Source organism: Eumetopias jubatus, unplaced genomic scaffold (assembly GCF_037043125.1).
Source record: "Eumetopias jubatus isolate StellerSeaLion01/CBP00866 unplaced genomic scaffold, mEumJub1_p1.0 scaffold_2, whole genome shotgun sequence".
NCBI classification, from domain to species: Eukaryota; Metazoa; Chordata; class Mammalia; order Carnivora; family Otariidae; genus Eumetopias; species Eumetopias jubatus.
Window position 1 is genome coordinate 102259799 of NW_028274808.1, and position 22872 is coordinate 102282670.

Sequence of the window (22872 nt, forward strand, 5' to 3'; positions counted from 1 at the left end):
GCCAATGCTTGGCAAAGTCATCCTGGTTGGCTGTAGTATTATCACATTGCTCTTCCAATTTGCATTTCCTATGACCCAAAATGAAGATCTTTTCATATACTTATTGGCTATTTGAGTGTCTTTTCTTTTTAATGAAGTGTCTTTTCAAGTTTCTTGCCTATTGTTAAAACATTGAGTTGTTTCTCCTTTTTATTGCTTTTTAGGAGGTTTATGTATTCTGAATATAATTCTTTTGACAGTCTTTTTCACATTTTTATTGTCTATTTTTTAAAGATTTTATTTATTTGAGAGAGAGAGCATGAGCAGGGGCAGAGGGAGAGGGAGAAGCAGACTCCTCACTGAGCAGGGAGCCTGACGCAGGACTCGATCTCAGGATGCTGGGATCACGACCTGAGCCAAAGGCAGATGCTTAACTGACTGAGCCACCCAGGCGCCCTCACATAACTTTTTTAAAAAGTCATCCTCATAGAATGTAAAAGGAACCTGGGACTTGACTATCTCATTTTACAGTTAAAAGAAATAGACCTAGCAACTGTAAATGATTTGCCTATTGGGCTAGAGATAAGAGCTGGGATTATTTAGTCTCGTGCTTTTTTGACTCTAATGCTCTGCCTGTCCTAAAAATGAAAAGCAGATAACTTAATCAACATAGAAAGTTTTTACAACACAGTCTTAAGTCCACAGGTATTTGTATCTGTTTTTTTTTTAATTTATATATTCATTTAGTCCGAATCTTGAAGCTCTCATCAAATTTACTTTCAGTCTTCTTAAAGTGAAAGCAGGGAGGTCTTATATTTTCTCAAAAAAGAAAAATATAATAAGAAATAGTTTCGAATCTCATTTATTTGATAGACTGCATGAAGCAAGGATTTCATAAATGGGAAAATTTTCTTCAGTGGCTTTGTAGTTTGTGGTTGTCCTTGATAGTGTTTCATATATATAACCTTGGGGAGACAAGTGGTCTGCCAACTTGCTCTGTGCTCTGGCAGATCTTTGCAGTAAAATGTGTGTAGTCCCTGCCCCCACCCTCACTGCCTCTCAAAATAAAGTTGACTGATACTCACCTTCTCAATCATTATTGGGATTACACAAGTGTGTACAACTGGATCTTTAGTAGCACTCACCAGAAGATAAAAATCTAAAACCCCAGAAAAATAATTGTCAATGAAGATGAACTCACATGAGACCACCAAGCTCAGAGAGGGCCAAATGTGAACCACCTGCTCCTTCCTAAATGTGCAGCCAGAGGATCTGAAGGCATTAAAACAGTTTTGAATAACTAATGTCTGAGAAAAGAATCTAACTACTTTCTATAGATCTGCTGGTCTCCAATCAAGGCATGGCCCAGCTTATTGTGACACCTGGAGTGCGATCACAGAGCTATCTTATGATGGTAAGTGCCTATGGTCCTTGGTTGGTAATTGCGTTGGTTGGTGGTTTTATTGGTATTTGGGTCATCGTTTTTGCAAAACCATCTCTTCAAGGGGTTGAATTCTTTTTTGAAAGTTTTTACTTGCATGATCCAGGGCACAGATGCACTACTCTGCAGCCAAAGAATAAAAGGCTGCACTGAGTCTGAGTGTCAGCCTTCTGCACGGCACTGGCGTCACTGCTTTTTTCTCAGTTTCAGCTTGAGGCCGAGTTATTTAACTCTGTGCCCAGAGATGATGTGAGGTCACTTATGTACTGGATTCAAAAGGAGTAAATGACATTAGAAGATTTAGTATTCCTGGGGGTCTAATCTCACAATTTTAAGGCTGGATATTGCCTAAAAGAAGCCTTTTGAAGATCACTTTAAAAAACAATGCAGTAAAATTTTCCATAAAAAATAACTACAGTGTAAATTAAAACAAATAACGAAAACAAAAACCACTATCTCAGTTTATGGGAATGACTAATTCTGTTTTGTACAAGATGTCTGGAGCTGGTATTTTACAGAGATTCAAAGAAAACATGGTATCTCAAATAATTTAGAAGGGAATAAAAATGATATGCTCCAGGAACTGTGTTCAGTAGTTCTGGTGATGATGAAGATGGTGGCATCAAGATTGCATGTAACAAGCTTGAATAGTTTCATGCAATGTAGGGATGAGGGAGAAATCAAAACTTTAAAATTGCCATGTTAATTTTCATTTTATGTGATTTTTAAATAACAGGCAATTATAAATATGTATATAACATAATGGTTAAATTCTATATTTTATAGACCAATTTAACTATTTCTCATTGGGAAAATGAAGATCATTTTACATTTGGTATACTCTTCTCCATGGGCGTATTTGCCTCTTTCAGCTCTTTTGTAATTTCCTGAGCCCGGGGAAGAGTATTCTACCACTGACATTATTTTGAATTGCCATCTCAGGTGCAATAAGGTAGTGTGTTGTCTTGAGTTGAAAAATCATAATAAGACTGACCAAAATATCTTGTTTCTGCTATTACCATATGCTGACAATTCTAAACAATACCAGTGGTAAATATTCTTCTTCACTGGAGCTGACCTCCCTCAGCAATCCTCCCTTTCCCCACACCATGAGATTGGTCCCTTTTTAGTTTTTGAAGAAATAGCATCAGAAATTTCTGAGAACAAAAAGAGAAGAGGACAATAACCATAGTTTTTCATACAACGAAGTTTGCCAAACTAGAACCTAGAGTAACAAATATTCAATTTCAGAGAAACATTGGCATGGGAGTCACGAGAACTAAAAAACCTGTTTCTGTCACAAATGAGGCCTTGGTTAAGCCATTTCACCTTTTATACCTTACTGACTTGTTTGTATGTTTTTAAAAAGTGGAATGAGGGAGGAAGTGAACTTGATTTCTAAGATTGCTTCCAGTTCTCAGTTTCTGGACTCTGATATAGGATTCATGGTAGGTAGAGCATTGGACTTAATATAAGAAGACTGAGATTGAAGTTCTGCTCTGTCCCTAATCAATGTGATCTTAAAGAAGTAACCACTGGCCTCAATTTTGTAAGAGTCCAAGCTACTTGGTATACCTTAGAAGGTACTCTTTCTGTTGCCTCTCTCGTGCTACATGTTTTTTACTTGACCCTCCAGTAAAATCTAATTTTAAAAATAGTTCCTAAAACTATACTCCTTTATATTAGTTCCAGCTACTTGTGTTCTTGTGCATAAGAAGAGAAAATCAATCAATTTTGTGTGGAGAATTTTATTTTTTGATGTTAAGACATTTGCTGATACCATTGAAGGACATACATTTGGATAAATGGTTATATAATTTTTTAAAAAACAACCTTTTCCATATTTTGCCATGTTATGTTTCCCTCAAAATTCAGCCTCCTTTCATTACCATAACAACCCACAATCCATGACCAGTATTAGATAAGATAGGAGGACAAGCCTGCTAATTTTTACATATATTTTGTAGTTATTTTTTATTTAGATCATCTTTACTTAGATCATATGGTATATGCTGACTATAGAACCTTCTCTTGAACATTTGAACCCTAAAATTTCCAATTAGGGACAGAAGTTTTTGATATCTTGACACGAAGGATATCTTTTGGGCTTTTTTCTATATTTATATCATCTGATGAACAAATACCAAATTTATATAAATCCTGCAAGGCTGAAAGTAAAGGCAAAGTATTTGAAGCCAAAAGGGAGGCAAAATAGCATAGTGAATAAGAGCATAGACCCCTCTTATGCTCACATATCAGCCCTGCTGTCTATTAGGGGTGTCTTGGGCAAGTTACTAAACTTTTCTGAGCCTCAGTTTCCTTAACAATAAAGTGAAGATAATGATAATTCCTACCTCACAGGGTTGTCCTGAGAATTAATTAAAAGAATAAAGTACATAGAGCCATGCTTGGCACATAGTACATATTCAATATATATTAGCTGTTGCTATTATTACAGGCTATCTATGGATAGCTTTATATAATGTATATACACATGAGTGTTGTTAGAGCAATGTAAAGGTTCTCCATCAGAGAACAACAGGGTAAGACACATTAGGTAGGGCAGATTTGATTTAAACTTCTGATTTCTTAGGATTCCTGTATCTCTCACCTATACTAATGGAAATCCTTGTCACACACCAAGATAAATTGTCTTTTCTGTCTACCAACAGTTTGCCTACCTAATTAGTACCCCTCCCTTAAGACCCAGGGATTTCCTCCCTCTATTATACTAGGCTATGAGATTCTCCTAGGTACCCTGATAGCCTCCAGGACACACCTCCATCATTGCCATCTTCATCTTACATTAAAATTATGTGTTTATGTGTTTTGGTCTACGCGAATAGACTACAACAATCTCGGAAGGCAGGCAGGCACCGAGTCATTTTCATATTTGCATTTCAGTGCCTATTACAGTGTCAGATTTATAGTCCATACAGATATGAGAGATAGGAAAAAGGAACTCACTGTCTGGGTAAATGGAGACAGCAGGAACGGAGGTAGGGAAGACTGGGGGACCAATAGGTTTGGGGAAGGGGAGATAATGACTTCAGGTGTGGGCAAGTTCAATTGAAGTCTTCTCTAGAACATCTATTGTAGGAAATAATGATTGGAATCAAGGAAAAATTAAGTTCAGAGAGGCTAAATTTGAGGATCATCCAAATACATGTGAGATTTGAGATCTTGAGAATGATAATTTTGTACTTGGAGATATGGATGAGGAAGAAAAAACAAAAGAATCCCAGAGAATGAGAGATTGTCTACATTCAAGGGGTATAAATTAGATAAATAGAATGAGAAGGACAAGAAATAGAAGAAAAGAAAAACCAGAGGTATATAATATCCCAGAAGCCAGAAGAGTGGTGAAATCAAAGGAGTAATTAACAGTATCAATTAATTATTTATTAATTAACAAATATTAATTGAGCATTGGATCTGTGCTAGGTATTTATGAAGTGCTGGGATAAAATATCACAAGGTCCCTGTCCTCACAAGAGTTAGGTAGGAAAAAGAGTAGAATGAGGAGTAGAATTAAGAGACACAGATTTGTAGAAGCTAGGTTACACTAATGAGGACAAAAGCAGAGGTGGGAAGTGGTCAAGAACAAAGGAAGTCTGTGATATTAAGCAGTCTGCCAATTATAGGAAAGAAAATGATGGCTTGAAGAAAAAATATCTAAGAAAGATTTCATTTTGTGCTTATTGAATTGTGTGTGTGTGTGTGTGTGTGTGTGTGTGTGTGTGTGTTTACAATGGAGAGATGGAGCATATTTCAAGGCTCAGGGAAAGAGCCAGAAATGAAGGGAAAGAACAAGTGGGGAGGATGAGATCAATAACCCACGAGGAGTCACTAAGCCTTGGAATGGAGGTCCTTTTAGGGCAGAAAGGAGAGAGGACACAAGGAGAATTTTAATCAAATTTTAAGACAAAGGAAAAAGAAATTGAGAGAGTTTATATTGTATGAATGGCACCTAGCTATTCTGAAAGGCAGAGAGCTAGGTTATTGCTGAGAGGGAGAGGACTGCGTGTGGGTTTGAAGAATAAGTGTTGGAATAAAAACCTTTGGTTGAGACTCTCCGCTAGGGATAGCCACTGAACAGCAGTGAGACGGGAAAGGTCAGATTGCAAGTTGTTTTTTTGAATTTCTACTCATAAAACTACCTTTGTGAGATTTCTCTGGTGCTTATCATTCAGTACGATATTAACTATGGGTGAGGTTTATAGGCAGTCACGAGACCCTTTAAGAATGTAGCAACCAGCACATATTGATCCGTATCAGAACTATGCAGGCTACAGGTCAGTCTTCTGGGTTAAAGGTGAACATTTTTTCTGCTTCTGTTCCTCATCAATGGGTCAATAAGCCATGGTTCACCATCTTCATTTGGAGGGGGAAAGCAGAAAACCTGACTAAGGCCTTTAGGACTGAGCTGTATTCTCCAACTCAGATTTTATCAGGGAGCTTTATCTTACTTTAGTAAAACATCATAGTTTTAATGTTAATCTGGCATTTTGTTTTTTATTTGACTATTGTTTCTTACATCTACCTCCCTTAGTTGGGAATTACGTGGAAAAGAGTGGAGTATGGAGTATTTGTTATTTGGTCTGATGTGGACATTGAGAAGAGAGAAGTGGCCCTATCCTTCTGAGGAGGTGGGATAGGCAAGCACATCCCAAAGACTGACGTTAACATGGAGGGATGCAGAACAAAGGAGAGAAAGAGAGAGAGAAACAGATCTTTAAGGATTCTCTTTTAAACATCTGCTCCTATTGTGCCTGAATGTAGGCCAGCTCCTGGACTTTCCATTACACAAGCCAACATTCGCCTACTTTTTTCTTGCTGTGATTTGAGTTGGCTCTCTATCCCTTGCCTTGAAAGAGCCTTGAAGAAAATAAAAGGTGATTGGCAAGGCTCAATCTGGCCATGTTCAGAACTCCTACTACAATATTTTTTTCTTTACATAAACATAGGCATTAACTTAAAAATAAAATAGCTCATCAAAAACTAATGATGTACTATATGTTGGCTAATTGAACTTGATAAAAAAATAAAATAGCTCTTTCTGAAAAGGAGGGTTATAGTGCCTGAAGAAATGGATGGAATATTTTCCCCTAGTGAGCTCTAAGAATAGATGAAGGCACTCTGGGGGGAGTTTAAATGCTGTCCTGTCTAGAAGCAGGAGGGAAAATGGAGGAAGTCATCATATCTCAGCAGAGCCAGCTGTTTATCAGAAACAAAGACAGCTCCTTTAGAACATGTTGAGGGAAATTTGTTATTGGCCACCTCCTCTGGTCCTGTCCCTGGCTTTTGATCGGGAATTTAGGTACTTTCCTGAAGCAGCTTATAACACTTCAGATAATACACCTAATACTATTCTCTCACTTCAATTAAGATAAAATGAAAACCCAAACCAAAATGCTTATTGAGTATTTACTACATGCCAGATACTTTCCATGCATCATTTCACTCAATTCTTCTCATCTTCATTTTAAACAGGAAGAAACAGAGGCTTCCAGATGTTCAGTCACTTGTTCAGGGTCACTTGGCAAAGCTGGGATTCAAACTTAAATCTATCTCCATAACCACTGTGCTTAACTGTTAAGCCTTCCAGTATTTTCAGTACTCCTTATGTGCCAAGGCACAGGAAATACCAAGGTAGTCCGGAGTATTGTTAAGTTTTTTCCGCATCTCCCTAGGATTAGCTTTTGCTTCAATGTCTAAATAAAAGAGCCTGTATCCCATGCTTCTGCAGTAAACCAAATATTTCTTTTTCTTTTCTTTTTTTAGTAAACCAGATCTTTCTGACAACTCTTGGGGAATGCTGACATTTGCTTGATTGTCACTTTTTATCTCTAACAGCAATTTGTTCATATTTTGCCATCTCTTCACAGCTACAATGCTACAGATGACAACTTGGAGGCCATCTCCATTCCCAGAACCACACATTACTCTGGGTTTCAAAATTTAGAATTCTGTAAGGGTATCAGAAGGGAAGTGCAACCTAGGAAAGAAAGTTTTAAGCTCTGTGTCGAATATTGCTGTACTTCACACTCATGGCCAGGCTTGTCCCTGGGACCCACATTGACTGCCTCTCTCCCCGAGCTTTGACCACATTTGGGCTCTCTTCTTCCCATTTGTTCTCATCATTGTGTCTGCTCTAAAGCACCACATCTTCAGGCTTGTCAGAGAAAACCACTTTTTTTTTTCAATGAAACAAAGTGTGCCTTTATTGTAATTTGTTCATTCTCATTGCTTTGTGGTATTCCAATGGTGAATATATTGATGAGTATCGATTGAAATTTGTTTTTTTTTTCAACTTAAGGCTACTGCAAAGTAATACTATTGTGAAAATTCTTGTACATGTCTATTGGTGAACATGTGTATGCATTTCTGTTGATATATAAACAGAGTGCAATTGCTGGATCTCAGGGTATACCTATGCTCTGCTTTGATAACTGTCAGTTTTTGGTTTTGTTTTTTAACTTGGTTGTCCAGTTTCTATTCACCTTCCACTTTCAACAGTATATGGAAGTTCCAGTTGCCCCACATCCTTGTTAACACTTGGGATGACTTTTAAATTTTAACTATTGTGGAGTACATAATGAAGTTCTTCATAGTTTTAATGTTAATTTCCCTGATAACTAATAAAGTTGAATACTTTTTCATGTTTACTAGTAAGTTAGATACCTTCTTTTGTGATATGCCCATTTTTCTATTGGATTGTTTGCTTATTGTTTTTAAAGATTTTATTCATTTATTTATTTTAGAGAGAGAGAAAGCACATGGAGAGGCAAAGGGGGAGGAGTAGGGAGAGGGAGAGAGAATCTTGAACAGACTCTGAACTGAGCACAGAACCTGATGTGGGGCTTGATCTCACGACCCTGAGATCAGGACCTGAGCCAAAACCAAGAGTTGGATGCTTGACTGACTAAGCCACCCAGGTGACCCCGTTTGCTTATTTTTTTTAATTGGGTTGTAGGAGTTCTTTATGTATCGTAGCTATGAGAACTTTGTTGGACATATGTATTTCAAGTATTTTCTTCCATTTTGTGGCTTGCCTTTCACACTCCTAATGGTATCCTTTTTTAAAATTTTTATTTTAATTCCAGTTAGTTAACATACAGTGTTATGTTAGCTTTAGGTGTACAATATAGTACATTTCCATACATCACTCGGTGATCATTGCGACAACTGTGCTCCTTAATCCCTACCACCTATTTAACCCATCCCTCCACCCCTTCTCTCCTCTGATAGCCATTAATTTGTTCTCTGTAATTGAGAATCTGTTTCTTGGTTTGCCTCTCTCTTTTATCCCCCCCTTTGCTTGTTTGTTTTATTTCTTAAATTCCACATATGAGTGAAATCATTGTATTTGTCTTTCGCTGACTTATTTCACTTAGTATTATACTCTCTAGCTCTATCTATGTCATTGAAAATGGCAAGATTTCATTTTTTTATGGCTGAATAACATTCCAGTGTGTGTGTGTATACCGCTTCTTCTCTATCCCTTCATTCAATTGATGGACACTTGGGATGCTTCCATATCTTGGCTATTGTTGATAATGCTGCTATAACATAGGGGTGCATGTATCTCTTTGAATAAGTGTTTTTGTGTTCTTTGGATAAACACCCAGTAGTTCAATTGCTAGATGATATAGTAGTTGTATTTTTAACATTTTGAGGAAGCTTTATACTGTTTTCCACAGTGGTTGCACCAGTTTGGCTTCCCAAAACAGTACACGAGGGTTCCATTTTTTCCAGGTCCTCGCCTACACCAGTTGTTTCTTGTGTTGTTGATTTTAGCCATTCTGACAGGTGTGATGTGATATTGCATTTTTTATTTGATTTGCATTTCCCTGATGGTAAGTGATGATGAGCATCTTTTTATGTGTCTGTTGGCCATCTGTATGTCTTCTGTCCTTCTTTTAATTGGATTATTTGGTTTTGGGGAGTTGTTTTATAAGTCCTTTTTTAATTTTTAAAAAAGGTTTTATTTATTTATTTGAAAGAGAGAGCAGAGAGAGTGCATGGGGTGGGGAGGGGCCAAGGGTGAGGGAGAAGCAGACTCCCTACTGAGCAGGGAGCACCATGCAGGGCTTAATCCCAGAACCCCAGGATCAGAACCTGAGCTGAAGGCAGATGCTTAACCAACTGAGCCACCCAGGTGCCCCAAGTTTTATAAGTTCTTTCTATGTTTTGGATACTAACTCTTTATCAGATATGGGTCATTTACAAATATGTTCTCCCATTCCATAAGTTGCCTTTTCATTTTGTTGATTGTTTCCTTTGCTGAGAAGAAACATTTTATTTTGATGTAGTCCCAACAGTTTATTTTTGCTTTTGTTTCCCTTTCTTCAGTGGACCTATCTAGAAAAAGTTGCTATGGCCATTGTCAGAGAAGTTACTGCCTGTGTTCTCTTCTAGGATTTTTATGGTAAGAAAACCAGAAATTTAAAAATTAATTGGAGGGGTGCCACATTCTTCCCATGGAATAGTCCTTTTACATTATTAGTGTTTAGCCTAGAGTATCTGCATTTGGATTGCTGCATCAAAATCCAAAGTTATGTCAAGGACAAAGAAGAGAGACCATAGGTTTCTAGTCAGAGTTCATACCAATCCCTGTCCCACACAAAACAAAGAGTCCACCATTAAGATAAACTTGTAGTACAATATTTATAGCACAGGAAATGTAATAATAATAATAATAATAAAGGTTTTGAAACACCATTTTTTTTTCCTCTGGCCAACAGGAATTCAGAAGTACTGTGGTCCCATCTCTGATGGTCCTGCCCTCAGAGAGCCTATAGTCTCGGGGGATGTCTTATATTTGAATCTTGTGATTTTTTAGTGATCAAATTTGTTTTTTAAAAAATGATTTTATTTTTAAGTGATCTCTACACCCAATGTGGTATTCAAACTTACAACCCAGAGATCAAGAGTTCCAGGCTCTACCATCTGAGTCAGCCAGGCACCCCACTCTCTTTTTTTTTTTACTTGATTGCATCTCTATTGTCATCTTGGTTCTGACCTTCACTTGAAGGTAAGCTGTCTCTTGAACTTCCATTACTTATCCTTAGGCACTGCCATAGAAGATGTAGCCCCTCTTGGAAGATTTCTTCTCAATTCTGAAACCCCAATTTATAGGGCTTCACAACACTCTCCTGGCCACTGACTTCCTAGTGCAGTAGTTCCTAGCCAGGGAAGCACAACAGAAAAGTCTGTTTAGCTTTTGCAAGATCTAGATGGTATGGTACTCTTCCCCAGGAATTTCTGAAACATTCTGATATTTTGATTAGGAAGGACAAGACATGTTTTAAAAATTAAAACACTTTTTTGATTTGCTATGAAGCAAAGTTCATAGTCCCTCTTTAATAATGCCTCATAATAAAAGAGCTTATGTTTGCCTTTGTACTAGTATAACTTTCTTTGTTTTCATGGAAGAACCTCATTAAGACATGAAATAAAAGGACAGAAAGGAAACTCAATATTCAGACATCTTAAGATGCAGCCAGATGAGTAGCTTAGCTATCTAAGATAAAGTGAGGGCTCTTAATAAGCAGGTGGAAATCCTGAGATTTTCTGAAAAATTATTGTCTATGTGCCTGTGTAAATCACATTTCTCTGACCCTCAAAGCACAAGAACTGCTAAACTATTCTGTGGCAATTTGTGTCTAAGAAATGAGAGGGGAGTGGCACTTGGGTGGCTCAGTCGGTTAAGTGTCTGCCTTCGGCTCAGGTCCTGATCCTGAGGTCCTGGGATAGAGCCCCACATCGGGCTCCCTGCTCAGAAGGGAGCCTGCTTCTCCCTCTCCCTCTGCCCCTCCCACCTGCTCCATCCACTTGTGCTCTCTCTCATGCTCTGTCTCTCAAATAAATAAAATCTTTAAAAAAAAAAGAAATGAGAGGGGAGATGCTAGATAGTGTCTTCTGTGTAGATATCATCTGGTGCCCGCTATATTTTTCAGATGGTAAGACTTGAAGTCAAGAATGGTTGTTCCTTTATCAGAGTCAAAATGACTAAGTGGCAGGACCATGAGCTATGAATATGAGGTCCTGTTACACCCAGCCAGGTCTTCTAGCCCTTTTGTAGGACCCCATGCTAACTTTTTGTTCTCAAGCAGTAGTTGAGTGACTTCTATTCTTTCTCTCCTTAGTTTTTGCTCTTCAAAGTCTTCGAACACATGAAACAATCCCCTACCCCAGATTCTGGTCTTCTATGAAAGGTACTGTACTTATTTGTGAATACCATTCTTATTCCATGAAAAATTATTACTGACTACTATGTTCCAGGCACTGAGCCAACTATTGTCCATTCTATGGTGAATAAATCATACTTAGTCCTACCCTCATGTAGTTTATAATCAGGGTAGGGGCAGGTATAGATGTTAGATAAATATTTGATTACAAATTATGGTATGTTCTATGAAGGAAAAGTATAAGGTGTTTTTAGGGAGAAGATAGGGAAATGTAAACTAGCTGGAGAATGAAGGACAGGTTTTTGGGGCAATAACATTTAAGGTGAGATCTGAAAGTTGTATAAGTGCCAGCTAGAAGAACAAATTGGGCAAAGTGTTGCAGTCAGAGGGAGCAATGTGTGTGGGAAGTTCAAGAGCTTGCTTGGAGTGCTGAGAAATTCTGGGGTGACCATGTCTTTGGGCTTCCCTTGGGGTTGCTAAAAAAAGTTTGAAGTGAAAAAATTGTAGCATGGAATAAAGGAGATGTGTGGAAATCAGAAAAGTGAGTTTTTTGTTTTGTTTATAGATGAACCATTTGTCAGTTCAACTGCTTTGATTAGGTTTGTTCTTTAATTTATATCCTACCTTTCTCTCAGAAAGAAAAAAAAATGTAACTTCTTTGTTAGGACATAAAAGTCTATGGCATTTTTAATCTTTTTGTGATTACTATTGCATGAAAGAGAGGTATGACTTCTTTATTGACCTTTGCCATGTGGTCCATGCATTGGAGTAGTCTGACTTCTGAATTTTCTTTTAGTTGATTTATTTTACTTCATTTTGTCTTCAACTCAAACTCTACTCAATCACTCTGAATTTTTAAATCTATGTGGAAGTCACAGTATAGAAAATGAAGTCAGAAAGCCATAGAAATTTAGGTGAACCAAGAAATTATTATTTCATTTGTGGGTATCCTGCTTTAAAATTCTCTAAGAAACATTTTTTTATTCTCTCTGATTTTAAATAACTAGAATGAGGCAAATCAATGAAATATTTTTCTACTTACTGTTACAATTTTAACTTACGTTTCTTGAATTGTGCTTTTTATTTCTTGGACTATTATGTACTTAATGAGGATAACAGAGAAACCCTGTCCTAGGAACTGTCCTAGGTGCAACCTAGGGGTCCATTTGATTTTCTGAACACAGAATCTCCACTGATAGACCTACTGTGTGGGGAGGGTTTGGCTGAAAATCGGGGCAGGAGAATGGGCTTGTTTCTTAAATCAGGTAAGATTCAGACAGAATGAAAATGGCTGGAGAAAAGCAACAAGATAACAGGTCTCTTTTCAATCACTAATCTCTAGTGGCTCTTAGAGGGTTCAGAAATTACTCTCCCTCTCTCCAAGACAAATATTTTTCACTTTATTCTTTCCTCAAGAAAATTAAGGAAATTCCTCAAGGATATACTATTCCTTCTTTATTCTTATTTAAAGACTTAGCTTTTTATTCCACTGAGAAAATAGTAGCAATCAAGAGAAAACTTGTTTTTCAACAACAACCTATTCTACTTTGCATTTAAAATGGATAAACTTTTTGTGCTTCTGTCTAAAACCAACCTTCCACTTATGTATTAGATTCCATTTCCTTTTGCCTATGGAAGGGTGTTACCCTTGTAAATATCTTCTTCTCAATCACCCACTTATTCCTCTCTATAGAACCATTCTTTCATAATCCAAACAGGCTGTAATTTTTCCCACTTAAAAAAAAATCCTCTCTTTACAATAGATGTATCCTCTAACTACCACTTGTGGGTTTATTTTTATTTTTAATTTTTGCAATTTTTCAAAGCAATAAGTAACAATCCTTGCTTTGCAGGATTCCAATAGGCACAGATTTCAGGACCCCAGTTTAATTAAATAATACCCGTTTTCCAACAAAATAGTTCAACTTTCAGCTACTATAGTATATTAGCTGAGTAATGGCATAAAGTACAAATTTGGCTTCTAGCTCATCAGTTCACAGATCACCGTGTAAATAACAGATGTGCATCGTGATTAGTGACCAATAATGTCATTTCTCTGAATCTGTTGATGATTGGTCACTGTGCATGACAGTTCATATTTACAGCAAAGTGTGTAGTTCTGTTGCCTTCCAATAATAACTTCCTATCCATGAGTTAATAAACTCATGCAACATTTTATAAAAATGGAAAAACTAAAATGGATGTTGGCTAATGCCGAAGAAATTGCAACAAAGAAAGAAAAAGTGGTAGTTCTATTTTTAACTTTTTGAGGGACCGCTGTACTGTTTTCCAGAGTGGCTGCACCAGTTTTCATTCCCACCAGCAGTGCCTGAGTGTCCCCCTTTCTCCACATCCTCGTCAGCACCTGTTGTTTCTTGTGTTGTTAATTTTAGCCATTCTGACGGGTGTGAGGTGGCATCTCACATACACCCTGATGTTCACAGCAACATTATCTACAGTAGCCAAATGATGGAAAGAGCCCAAATGTCCATTGACTGATGAATGGATAAAGAAGAGGTGGTGTGTATATATATATATATATATATATATATATATATAGAGAGAGAGAGAGAGAGAGAGAGAGAGAAAGAGAGAGAGAGAGAGGTGATTCTACATATATATAATCACCTCATATTATCATACAAACATCTTGCCATTTTCAATGATGTGGATGGAGCTAGAGTGTATTATGTTAAGTGAAATAAGTCAGAGAAAAACAAATACCATATGATTTCACTCATATGTGGAATTTAAGAAACAAAACAGATGAACATAGGGGAACATAGGAGGCAAACCATAAGAGACTCTTAACGATAGAGAACAAATTGAGGGTTGCTGGAGGGGAGGTGGGTGAGGGAATGGGCTAAATGGGTGATGGGGATTAAGGAGGGCAGTTGTGATGAGCACTGGGTATTATATGCAACTGATGAAACACTAAATTCCACTCCTGAAACTAATATTAACTACAATTTAATTAAAAACTTGAAACATTAAAAAAGGTGGTAATGCTGAAAATGTAATTCAAATTAGACATTCATGGAATTATAGAAGAAACAGCTGACCATGGACATGTTGACACGTTGTTTAAGAGAATCGAGATATGCAACTAGGGGAAATCAGTAAAAGTGAACTTATCAACATAAATAAGGAAAATGGTTGTGAATGAAAGTGTCCCGAGGAAGTGATGCTGGCAAGCACTTCACGTTAAAAGAACTCTTAGAGACATTTCATGACTTTGAAAGTACAAAAGATAAAATATTGGAAATCGATCCAAATTTAGAAAGGAATATGATAATTCACATAGAAAAGATGCTTGCTCCATAAAGTAGATTATACAATGAGAAGAAGGCAAGGTCTCTTCAATCTACTCTTTTTGTTGTTGTTCAATTTACTCATGACAGTTTTTTTTTTTTACAAAGAAAACACTTTAACTCTCAATGTTTCTGATGTTTTAAAGTACAATGTGCTTAATAAATATTAGTTTACTGTTTATATATTTATAACCAGTGGGAGAATTTTTAATGTTTTGACAAAGATTTTTAAAGGTCACACAGCAATCATAATTTTTGCCATGATTATTAAGATCATTTTGCATGGTTTCAGGTTGCATGCTCATTTTCATTGTCCTGCACTATGATGCAAAATGAAAACTGCCTATGTTGCCCTTAGACAGGGGCAACTGGAGCCCCTGCAGTTTAGAGTCCTGCCTTTGTCTTTCTCCACGCATGCCCTTTGTCATACTCCTCTCCTCCTTGCCCATGTTCTGGGTACTTGAGACTCCAAAATTTACTGTACCCAATGGCTCTGATTTTGCTTTTGTGAGCTTCTTCCCTGGTCAGTCCTCTTGGCATAACAAGCATGTATACACCTAGGCCCAAGGAGTGGTTGAAAGGCAACTCTATGCAAGAGGGGGCAAAAATGGATTGAATTGCATGGGCTGTTTACATGCATGTGTGTGGTGTGGGATGGGAATGGGAAGAAGAGGAAAGTGAGCCTAAGGACTGGAGCTTCCCTTTGAACTCCTCTCCTCAGCCTTCCAAATGTTGGTGTCAGGCCAACTTCACAGTAAAATTCCTCAAAAGCAAACTCTATGTTCTCTGCCTCTACTTTTACTGTTCTTTTAAAAACTCATTCTTGTCAGGATTTTATCTCTACCACTGAAACTTTGGTATAATATTCAATGACCTCCTGTTTTGTCAAATGGTCTGTTCTCTGTCCTCAACTGTCATGATCTCCAAGGAGTAATTGACATTAGTGATCATTTCCTCCTCTTTGAATTGCTTTCTTCACTTGACTTCAGGTGTTCTTGGTGATCTTCTTACCTTATTTGCTTTTTGTTGATCCTTAGCTTCCTCTGCTGGTTCCTTTTGATTTTCCATCTGCTCAACATTGGTGTGTTCAAAGCCTCAATCCATGTATTTATTTTCTCTATTTATTCTTACTTCCTTGGTGGTCTTATCTAATCTCATAGCTTTCAGTATTACTTACCTGCTGACAACTCCAAAATGTATAGTTCCAATTTATAGTTGACCTCTCCTGGGAACAATTAATTCATCAATCTAATTGTCTATTCTGTATCTCCAGTTGGATATTTAAGATATAAATATTGATAGTGCTCCATTAGCAATCTTGGCTTTCTCTTCAAAAGGTATTCAAAGTATAACTTAAGAAAATCACTTTTACTGCCACCACCTTAGTCCAAGCTAATATTGCTCACTTGGTTATTGTAATAGCCTCTTAACTGTTACCACCCTTGCCCACATTTCAACATGTAGACAAAGAGGTACTTTTAAAATTCTGAATCAGATCGTGTCACTCTCCTCAAAGCCTGTAGTGGCTTCCTTGCCTAGTGAGACTAAAAATCTAAGGCTTTACCATGGCTTTTATAAGAGGCTTAAATACCTGGCTTTTACTTCTCTGACATCATTTCCTACTCTTTCCTCTTTTGATTCACAGGACTGACTTGTCCTGTGAATATGCCAAGTATCTGCAGTCTCAAGGTCTGTATAGAAGGGTACATCAACAAACAACTTCAAAATGTCAACATCAATAGCATTTAAGCACAATGAGAATTTATTTCTTATGCAGTTTATAGCCCAATGTGGTTTGGTGATGGTAGGCATCAGGGAGCACTGGCTTTGTTCCACACTGTCATTTGGGACAGAGGCTCCTTCCATCCTGTCGCTCTTCACAACCGCAGGTCTGTAGAGTGTTTTCTATTCAGGTAATGGATAGAGGGAGAAAAAGAGCATGGAAGATTATGAAAGAGGTTTATTGGAGGACATTCTATAGATTAGAACTTGATCTCATGGCCTCACCTAACTGCAGGGGAGACTGGAAATGTAAATCAAATTTGTGCTATGAGGAAATGTCTGTTTCAATCACTACTTTATCCTCAGTGCTTACAATAATGCTTGGCACAAAGTAGACACCAAATAAGTATGTTGGATGAATAAGTGATTAAGTGAGTGAACTTGGGAACTGTGATAAGACTGAACCTTTAGTTAGAGACTGAATTAGCCCTGATGCTAGGAGTCAATTGAATTAGAGGCCAGTAGTGGAATATTTTGCCATCCCTTAATTCTGTTTTACTTTTTTTTAATGTTATGTTAGTCACCATTCATCATTAGCTCTTTTTTTTAAAGATTTTATTTACTTATTTGACAGAGAGAAGGAGAGAGAGACAGCGAGAGAGGGAACACAAGCAGGGGGAGTGGGAGAGGGAGAAGCAGGCTTCTGGCTGAGCAGGGAGCCCAATGCGGGGCTCGATCCCAGGAGCCTGGGATCATGACCCAAGCCGAAGGCAGACGCTAAATGACTAAGCCACCCAGATATCCCTGTTCTTAATCTTAATATGTTTAAATATGTTTAAATAAGAGGATATTGTTTTTTCCTTTATATTACATGGTAGATGAAATTGATGTTCTTAATTTAAAAGATCTCTGTTTTCACAATAAAAATCTCATATTGCAAAACATTTTTCACTCTCCTACATCCTTGCAGCTAGTAAACTCACTCTTTGGTTGAAAAGTTGACAATGAAGATGACCAAAGACCTTATATTTTTTTTCTCTACCCTAATCTTTCTACTTATCCCACCTCTCCTTGTATTTGTTTACATCAGATAAAAACCAAAAATAAATGTAATTTTATTCACACAGAACCTTATAGGGAAGGGTGATAAAAAGCATCATTGGACACCTATTTATGAATCACAATGTTGTACACATACACATCATGCTATACTAATAAACACATACCATCTCACAAATACTGAGTTCAGAACTACTGTAACCCATTCAGAGCAATTAGCTCTGTCAATAGAGCAAATTTTGTGCAGGTAAACAGGTAATACCCCCAAGTATTTTTCAAGGCTCCTTAATAAATTCCAAAATGTTTTCACAAGTTTCTCTGCCTGCTTATTCTTAAATAATCCATTTAAGTAATTGGCTTTCTGCAGATGCTATGATGTTTTATGTTGGTAGAGCTACTGCTAGTGAGTATCGTATATTCTTTCTTCCATTTGATTTAAAAATTTAGATTATCAGCAGCCTTGTAAATCTTTGTTCCTTTTATGCTCTTCCACAGCCTTTCCTCTTTACCCATACCATCGCTGCTGTGGGTTAGGCATTTATCTTTCCTGTCTTGGATTTCTGCAATAGCCTTATAACTTACTGGTCTTCATGTCTCCCATCTCTTCCACTTCCAATTCATTTTCCTTTCAGCTACTAGAATTCTTTTTCTTTCTTCTTTTTTTTAAAGATTTTATTTTATTTATTTGAGAGATAGAGTGAGAGAGAGAGAGCACAAGAGGGAGTAGGATCAGAGGGAGAAGCAGACTCCCCGCTGAGCAGGGAGCCCGATGCGAGACTTGATCCCGGGACTCCGGGATCATGACCTGAGCCGAAGGCAGTTGCTTAACCAAATGAGCCACCCAGGCGCCCTAGAATTCTTTTTCTAAAGTGTAAATAAAAATCAAGTGGAGTCCAAAAACTAAAATAATGACATAAACAAAAATAGAAATGCTGGATAAGAAATTCAGAGACACAGAATATCCATTTTATCTTTTGCCCCTAATAATAACATCTTGTGTTACTTGGGCATTTTTTTTTTTTTTTTTGGTCAGAATGAAGATATATCTTATCCTCCTTTGTAGCCAGGAGTGGGTTGTTGACTAAGTTTGAATCATGAAATCATAAATGGAAAATTTCTATGGTACTAGAGGAAAGGCTCCTTAAAAGTAGTTGACTCAGCTGAGAGGTGTTCTTTTTATTCTCTCTATTTTCCTTATTAATCTGGAATATGTCAACCATATAGGGCCAAAATGGCTTTAAGAATGGAAGTTAAGTAATAAGGACGGCAGAACAGAAAAACAGGAGCCTGATTTCCTGATATCACTGTAACATCAAAATGCCAGCTCTGGACATCTTTAACATTTTCTTTTTTATTGTTCTGGAGTATTATTCCTGCTATATGCAGACAAAGCTAATCTAACAATTTGTCATAGTATAAATAACATGAGACTTAGTTTGTCTGAGTTTGAGGAGATGGCTGGAAGTCTTGCCAGAATTGTCCTATAAGTAGTAAGAAATAGGGGACTGGGAGACAGGTAGGAAAAGAGTCCTCTATTTGATAAACATCTCTTGGGCCTCTCCTATGTGTCAGGCACTGTGTTAAGTCTCAAAAATAAAAATATTAAAAATACTGAGATGACCTGTTTCCTACTCACAAATGGCTTCCAGTTTAGTAGGAGAACATTTAGATTACACTATGATAGGTGATCAAATAAGGGACAAAAAGAAGACAAGATTAATTATATTTAGGAAGTCAGGGAAGACCCTTATAGGGTCATCAACACCTGGATGTTGCAAATTCATTTGGACATCTTAAAGTCTTCATATCATTAGACTTCTCTGCAGCATTTAACATAGTTGGTGAGAGAAGATTGTATTTTCCAAAGTTGGTTGCAACAATGCCACATGCCCCTGCCTCATGCTCTTCTGCAACCTTGCCATTCCCCTGTGAAGTGGTAGAGTTGGCTTCCCTTGCCTTTGGGTCTGGGTGTGCTTGGGACTTGGTTGAAGCAATAGAATGTAGCAGAAGTGATGCTACCTGACTTTCCAAGCTAGATCACAAAAGGCAAAGCAGTTCCTCCCTAGTTAGCTGGAAGTTTGGCATAGAGTCCTTAGCTTCCAGTAAGAAGATGGACTAATTGAAGCCACCATGGAGGGGCTACATGTAGATGCTCCTGTCATCAGGTCTTGTCTTGTCTTCAAGTGTTCTCAGCCCAGGCACCAGACATATGAGTGAAAGAGCTTCAGATAATTCCAGCTAACCAACACTCAGCCATCTAGTCAGTCCAGCCTCCAACTCTTTCCAGGTGAATCGCAGATATTATGCAGTTACAGGCCATCTTGCTTTGATCTTTCTGAATTCCGAATTGACAGACTCTTTGAGCATAATAAAAATCTACTAGATTTGTGATGGTGTGATTCAGTAATTGGCACAGTAGATTATTCTTGACTTTTCTTCTATCTTTTTGGTGCTTCCTTTTGGTCTTTGCTGACTTCTGCTTTTCAAATTCTCTCAAAACCTTCATCCTTAGTGCTCTTTTCTATTATTCCTTAGGAGATCTTTTCCATTCTCTTTAATGTAAGTCCTTTTTAGATGCTGAGATACACCAAATCTGTATCTTGAGGCCAGGCCTCTACTTTCAGCTCCAGCCTTTATCTTATTTTAAGTTCCAATTGCTTACTTGATATCTTGAATATCTTATGGACATCTCAAATATGATGTGTCCAAAACCAACATACTTAATTTTTGCCTCAAAATTACCCTAGTTTTCTTCATCTTGGTTAATGGTACTTTCACCTCCACTTACTCAATCCAAAACAAAATTATTCTGGAGTCTCCCTTCTTTTTCTTTTTCACATTTAATCCAATCCAAAATTCTATCAATTGTATTCTAAAATTAAACTAAAATCTGTCAACTCTTGTCTGATGATAGTGTTACCATACTGGTTCAAGCCACCAAAGTTCACTGGTTTGATATTAGATATGGAGCTCTACTCTATTTCTTATAGCTGCAAAGCTGTGGGTGAATCACGTATCTCCGACTCCTATTCCCCACCCCTGCTTCCTCATTGCAGAGTGTCTATATCTATGCTAGGGCAAGACAGTTGAAACCACTATTAATTGGAAGAACTGGAAGTGAATGCCTCTCTCTACCCCAACTTGCAGGGTGACAGGGGAATTCTCTGCTACTGAATCTGATCCAATTGTGAATGAAGATTAACATTTGTTATCTTAGTAGCATTTAATTTTAGGGAGGAGATTGTTTTTTATTTATTTATTATTTTATTTATTTTCAAAAAATTATTTATTTTTATTTTTATTATTTAATTTTATTTTTGATTTTTTAAATTTTATTTTATTATGTTAGTCACCATACATCATTAGTTTTTGATGTAGTGTTCCACAATTCATTGTTTTCATATAACACCCAGTGCTCCATGCAGTACATGCCCTCCTTAATACCCATCACCAGGCTAACCCATCCCCACCCCCAAAAGCCTCAGTTTGTTTCTCAGAGTCCATAGTCTCTCATGGTTCGTCTCCCCCTCCGATTTCCCCCCCTTCATTTTTCCCTTCCTTCTCCTAATGTCCTCCATGCTGTTCCTTATGTTCCACAAATAAGTGAAACCATATGATAATTGACTTTCTCTGCTTGACTTATTTCACTTAGCATAATCTCCTCCAGTCCCATCCATGTTGATGTAAAAGTTGGGTATTCATCTTTCTGATGGCTGAGTAATATTCCATTGTATATATAGACCACATCTTCTTTATCCATTCATCTGTTGAAGGGCATCTCAGCTCTTTCCACAGTTTGGCTATTGCAGACATTGCTGATGTGAACATTGGGGTGCATATGGCCCTTCTTTTCACTACATCTTTGTCTTTGGGGTGCTTTGGGTCATAGGGTAGCTCTATTTTTAATTTCTGAGGCACTTCCACACTGTTTTCCAAATTGGCTGTACCAACTTGCATTCCCACCAACAGTGTAAGAGGGTTCCCCTTTCTCCACAACTTCTCCAACATTTGTTGTTTCTTGCCTTGTCAATTTTTGCCATTCTACCTGGTGTAAGGTGATATCTCAGTGTGGTTTTGATTTGAATTTCCCTGATGGCTAATGATGATGAACATTTGTTCATGTGTCTGTTAGCCATTTGTATGTCTTCTTTGGAGAAGTGTCTGTTCATGTCTTTTGCCCATTTTTTGACTTGATTGTTTTTTGGGTGTTGAGTTTGAGAAGGTCTTTATAGACCTTGGATACTAGCCCTTTATCTATAGTGTCATTTGCAAATATCTTCTCCCATTCTGTGGGTTGCCTCTTTGTTTTGTTGACTGTTTCCTTTGCTGTGCAGAAGCTTTTTATCTTGATGAAGTCCCAAAAGTTCATTTTTGTTTTTGTTTCACTAGCCTTTGGAGATGTATCTTGAAAGAAAATCCTAGCTAATAGGATCCAACAATACATTAAAAGGATCATCCACCACTACCAAGTGGGATTTATCCCTGGGATGCAAGGATGGTTCAGCATTTGCAAATCAATCATTGTGATAGAACACATTAATAAGAGGAGAGAGAAGAACCATATGGTCCTCTCAATTGATGCAGAAAAAACATTTGACAAAATATGGCATCCTTTCCTGATTAAAACTCTTCAGAGTATAGGGATAGTGGGAACATTCCTCAAGTTCATAAAATCCATCTGTGAAAAACCCACAGCGAATATCATCCTCAATGGGGAAAAGCTGAGAGCCTTTCCCTTAAGATCAGGAACATGTCAAGGATGCCCACTCTCTCCACTACTGTTCAACATAGTACTAATAAAATCTTTAAAAAAAAAAAAAAAGGGCACCTGGGTGGCTCAGTTGGTTAAGCGACTGCCTGCGGCTCAGGTCATGATCCTGGAGTCCCGGGATCGAGTCCCGCATCGGGCTCCCTGCTCAGCAGGGAGTCTGCTTCTCCCTCTGACCCTCCCCCACCTCATGTGCTCTCTCTCTCTCTCTCTCAAATAAATGAATAAATAAAATCTTTAAAAAACAAAAACAAAAACATAGTACTGGAAGTCCTAGCAACAGCAATTGGACAACAAAAAGAAATAAAATGTATTAAAATTGGCAAAGAAGAAGTCAAGCTCTCTCTTTTCGCAGATGAAATGATACTTTATGTGGAAAATCCAAAAGACTCCACCCCC

At 37.5% G+C, this 22872-nt stretch overlaps 1 protein-coding gene across 1 annotated transcript in view; it reads left to right on the top strand.

The window, feature by feature from the left end:
- LOC114208211 (uncharacterized) overlaps positions 1 to 22872 on the top strand; it is a 215854-nt gene that overhangs the window by 51062 nt on the left and 141920 nt on the right. Inside the window, exons 3-4 of the mRNA XM_088021056.1 lie at positions 1317 to 1393; positions 11572 to 11640. Of these exons, the coding sequence (XP_087877182.1) occupies positions 1317 to 1393; positions 11572 to 11640 (146 nt within the window). The remainder of the gene's footprint in view (positions 1 to 1316; positions 1394 to 11571; positions 11641 to 22872) is intronic.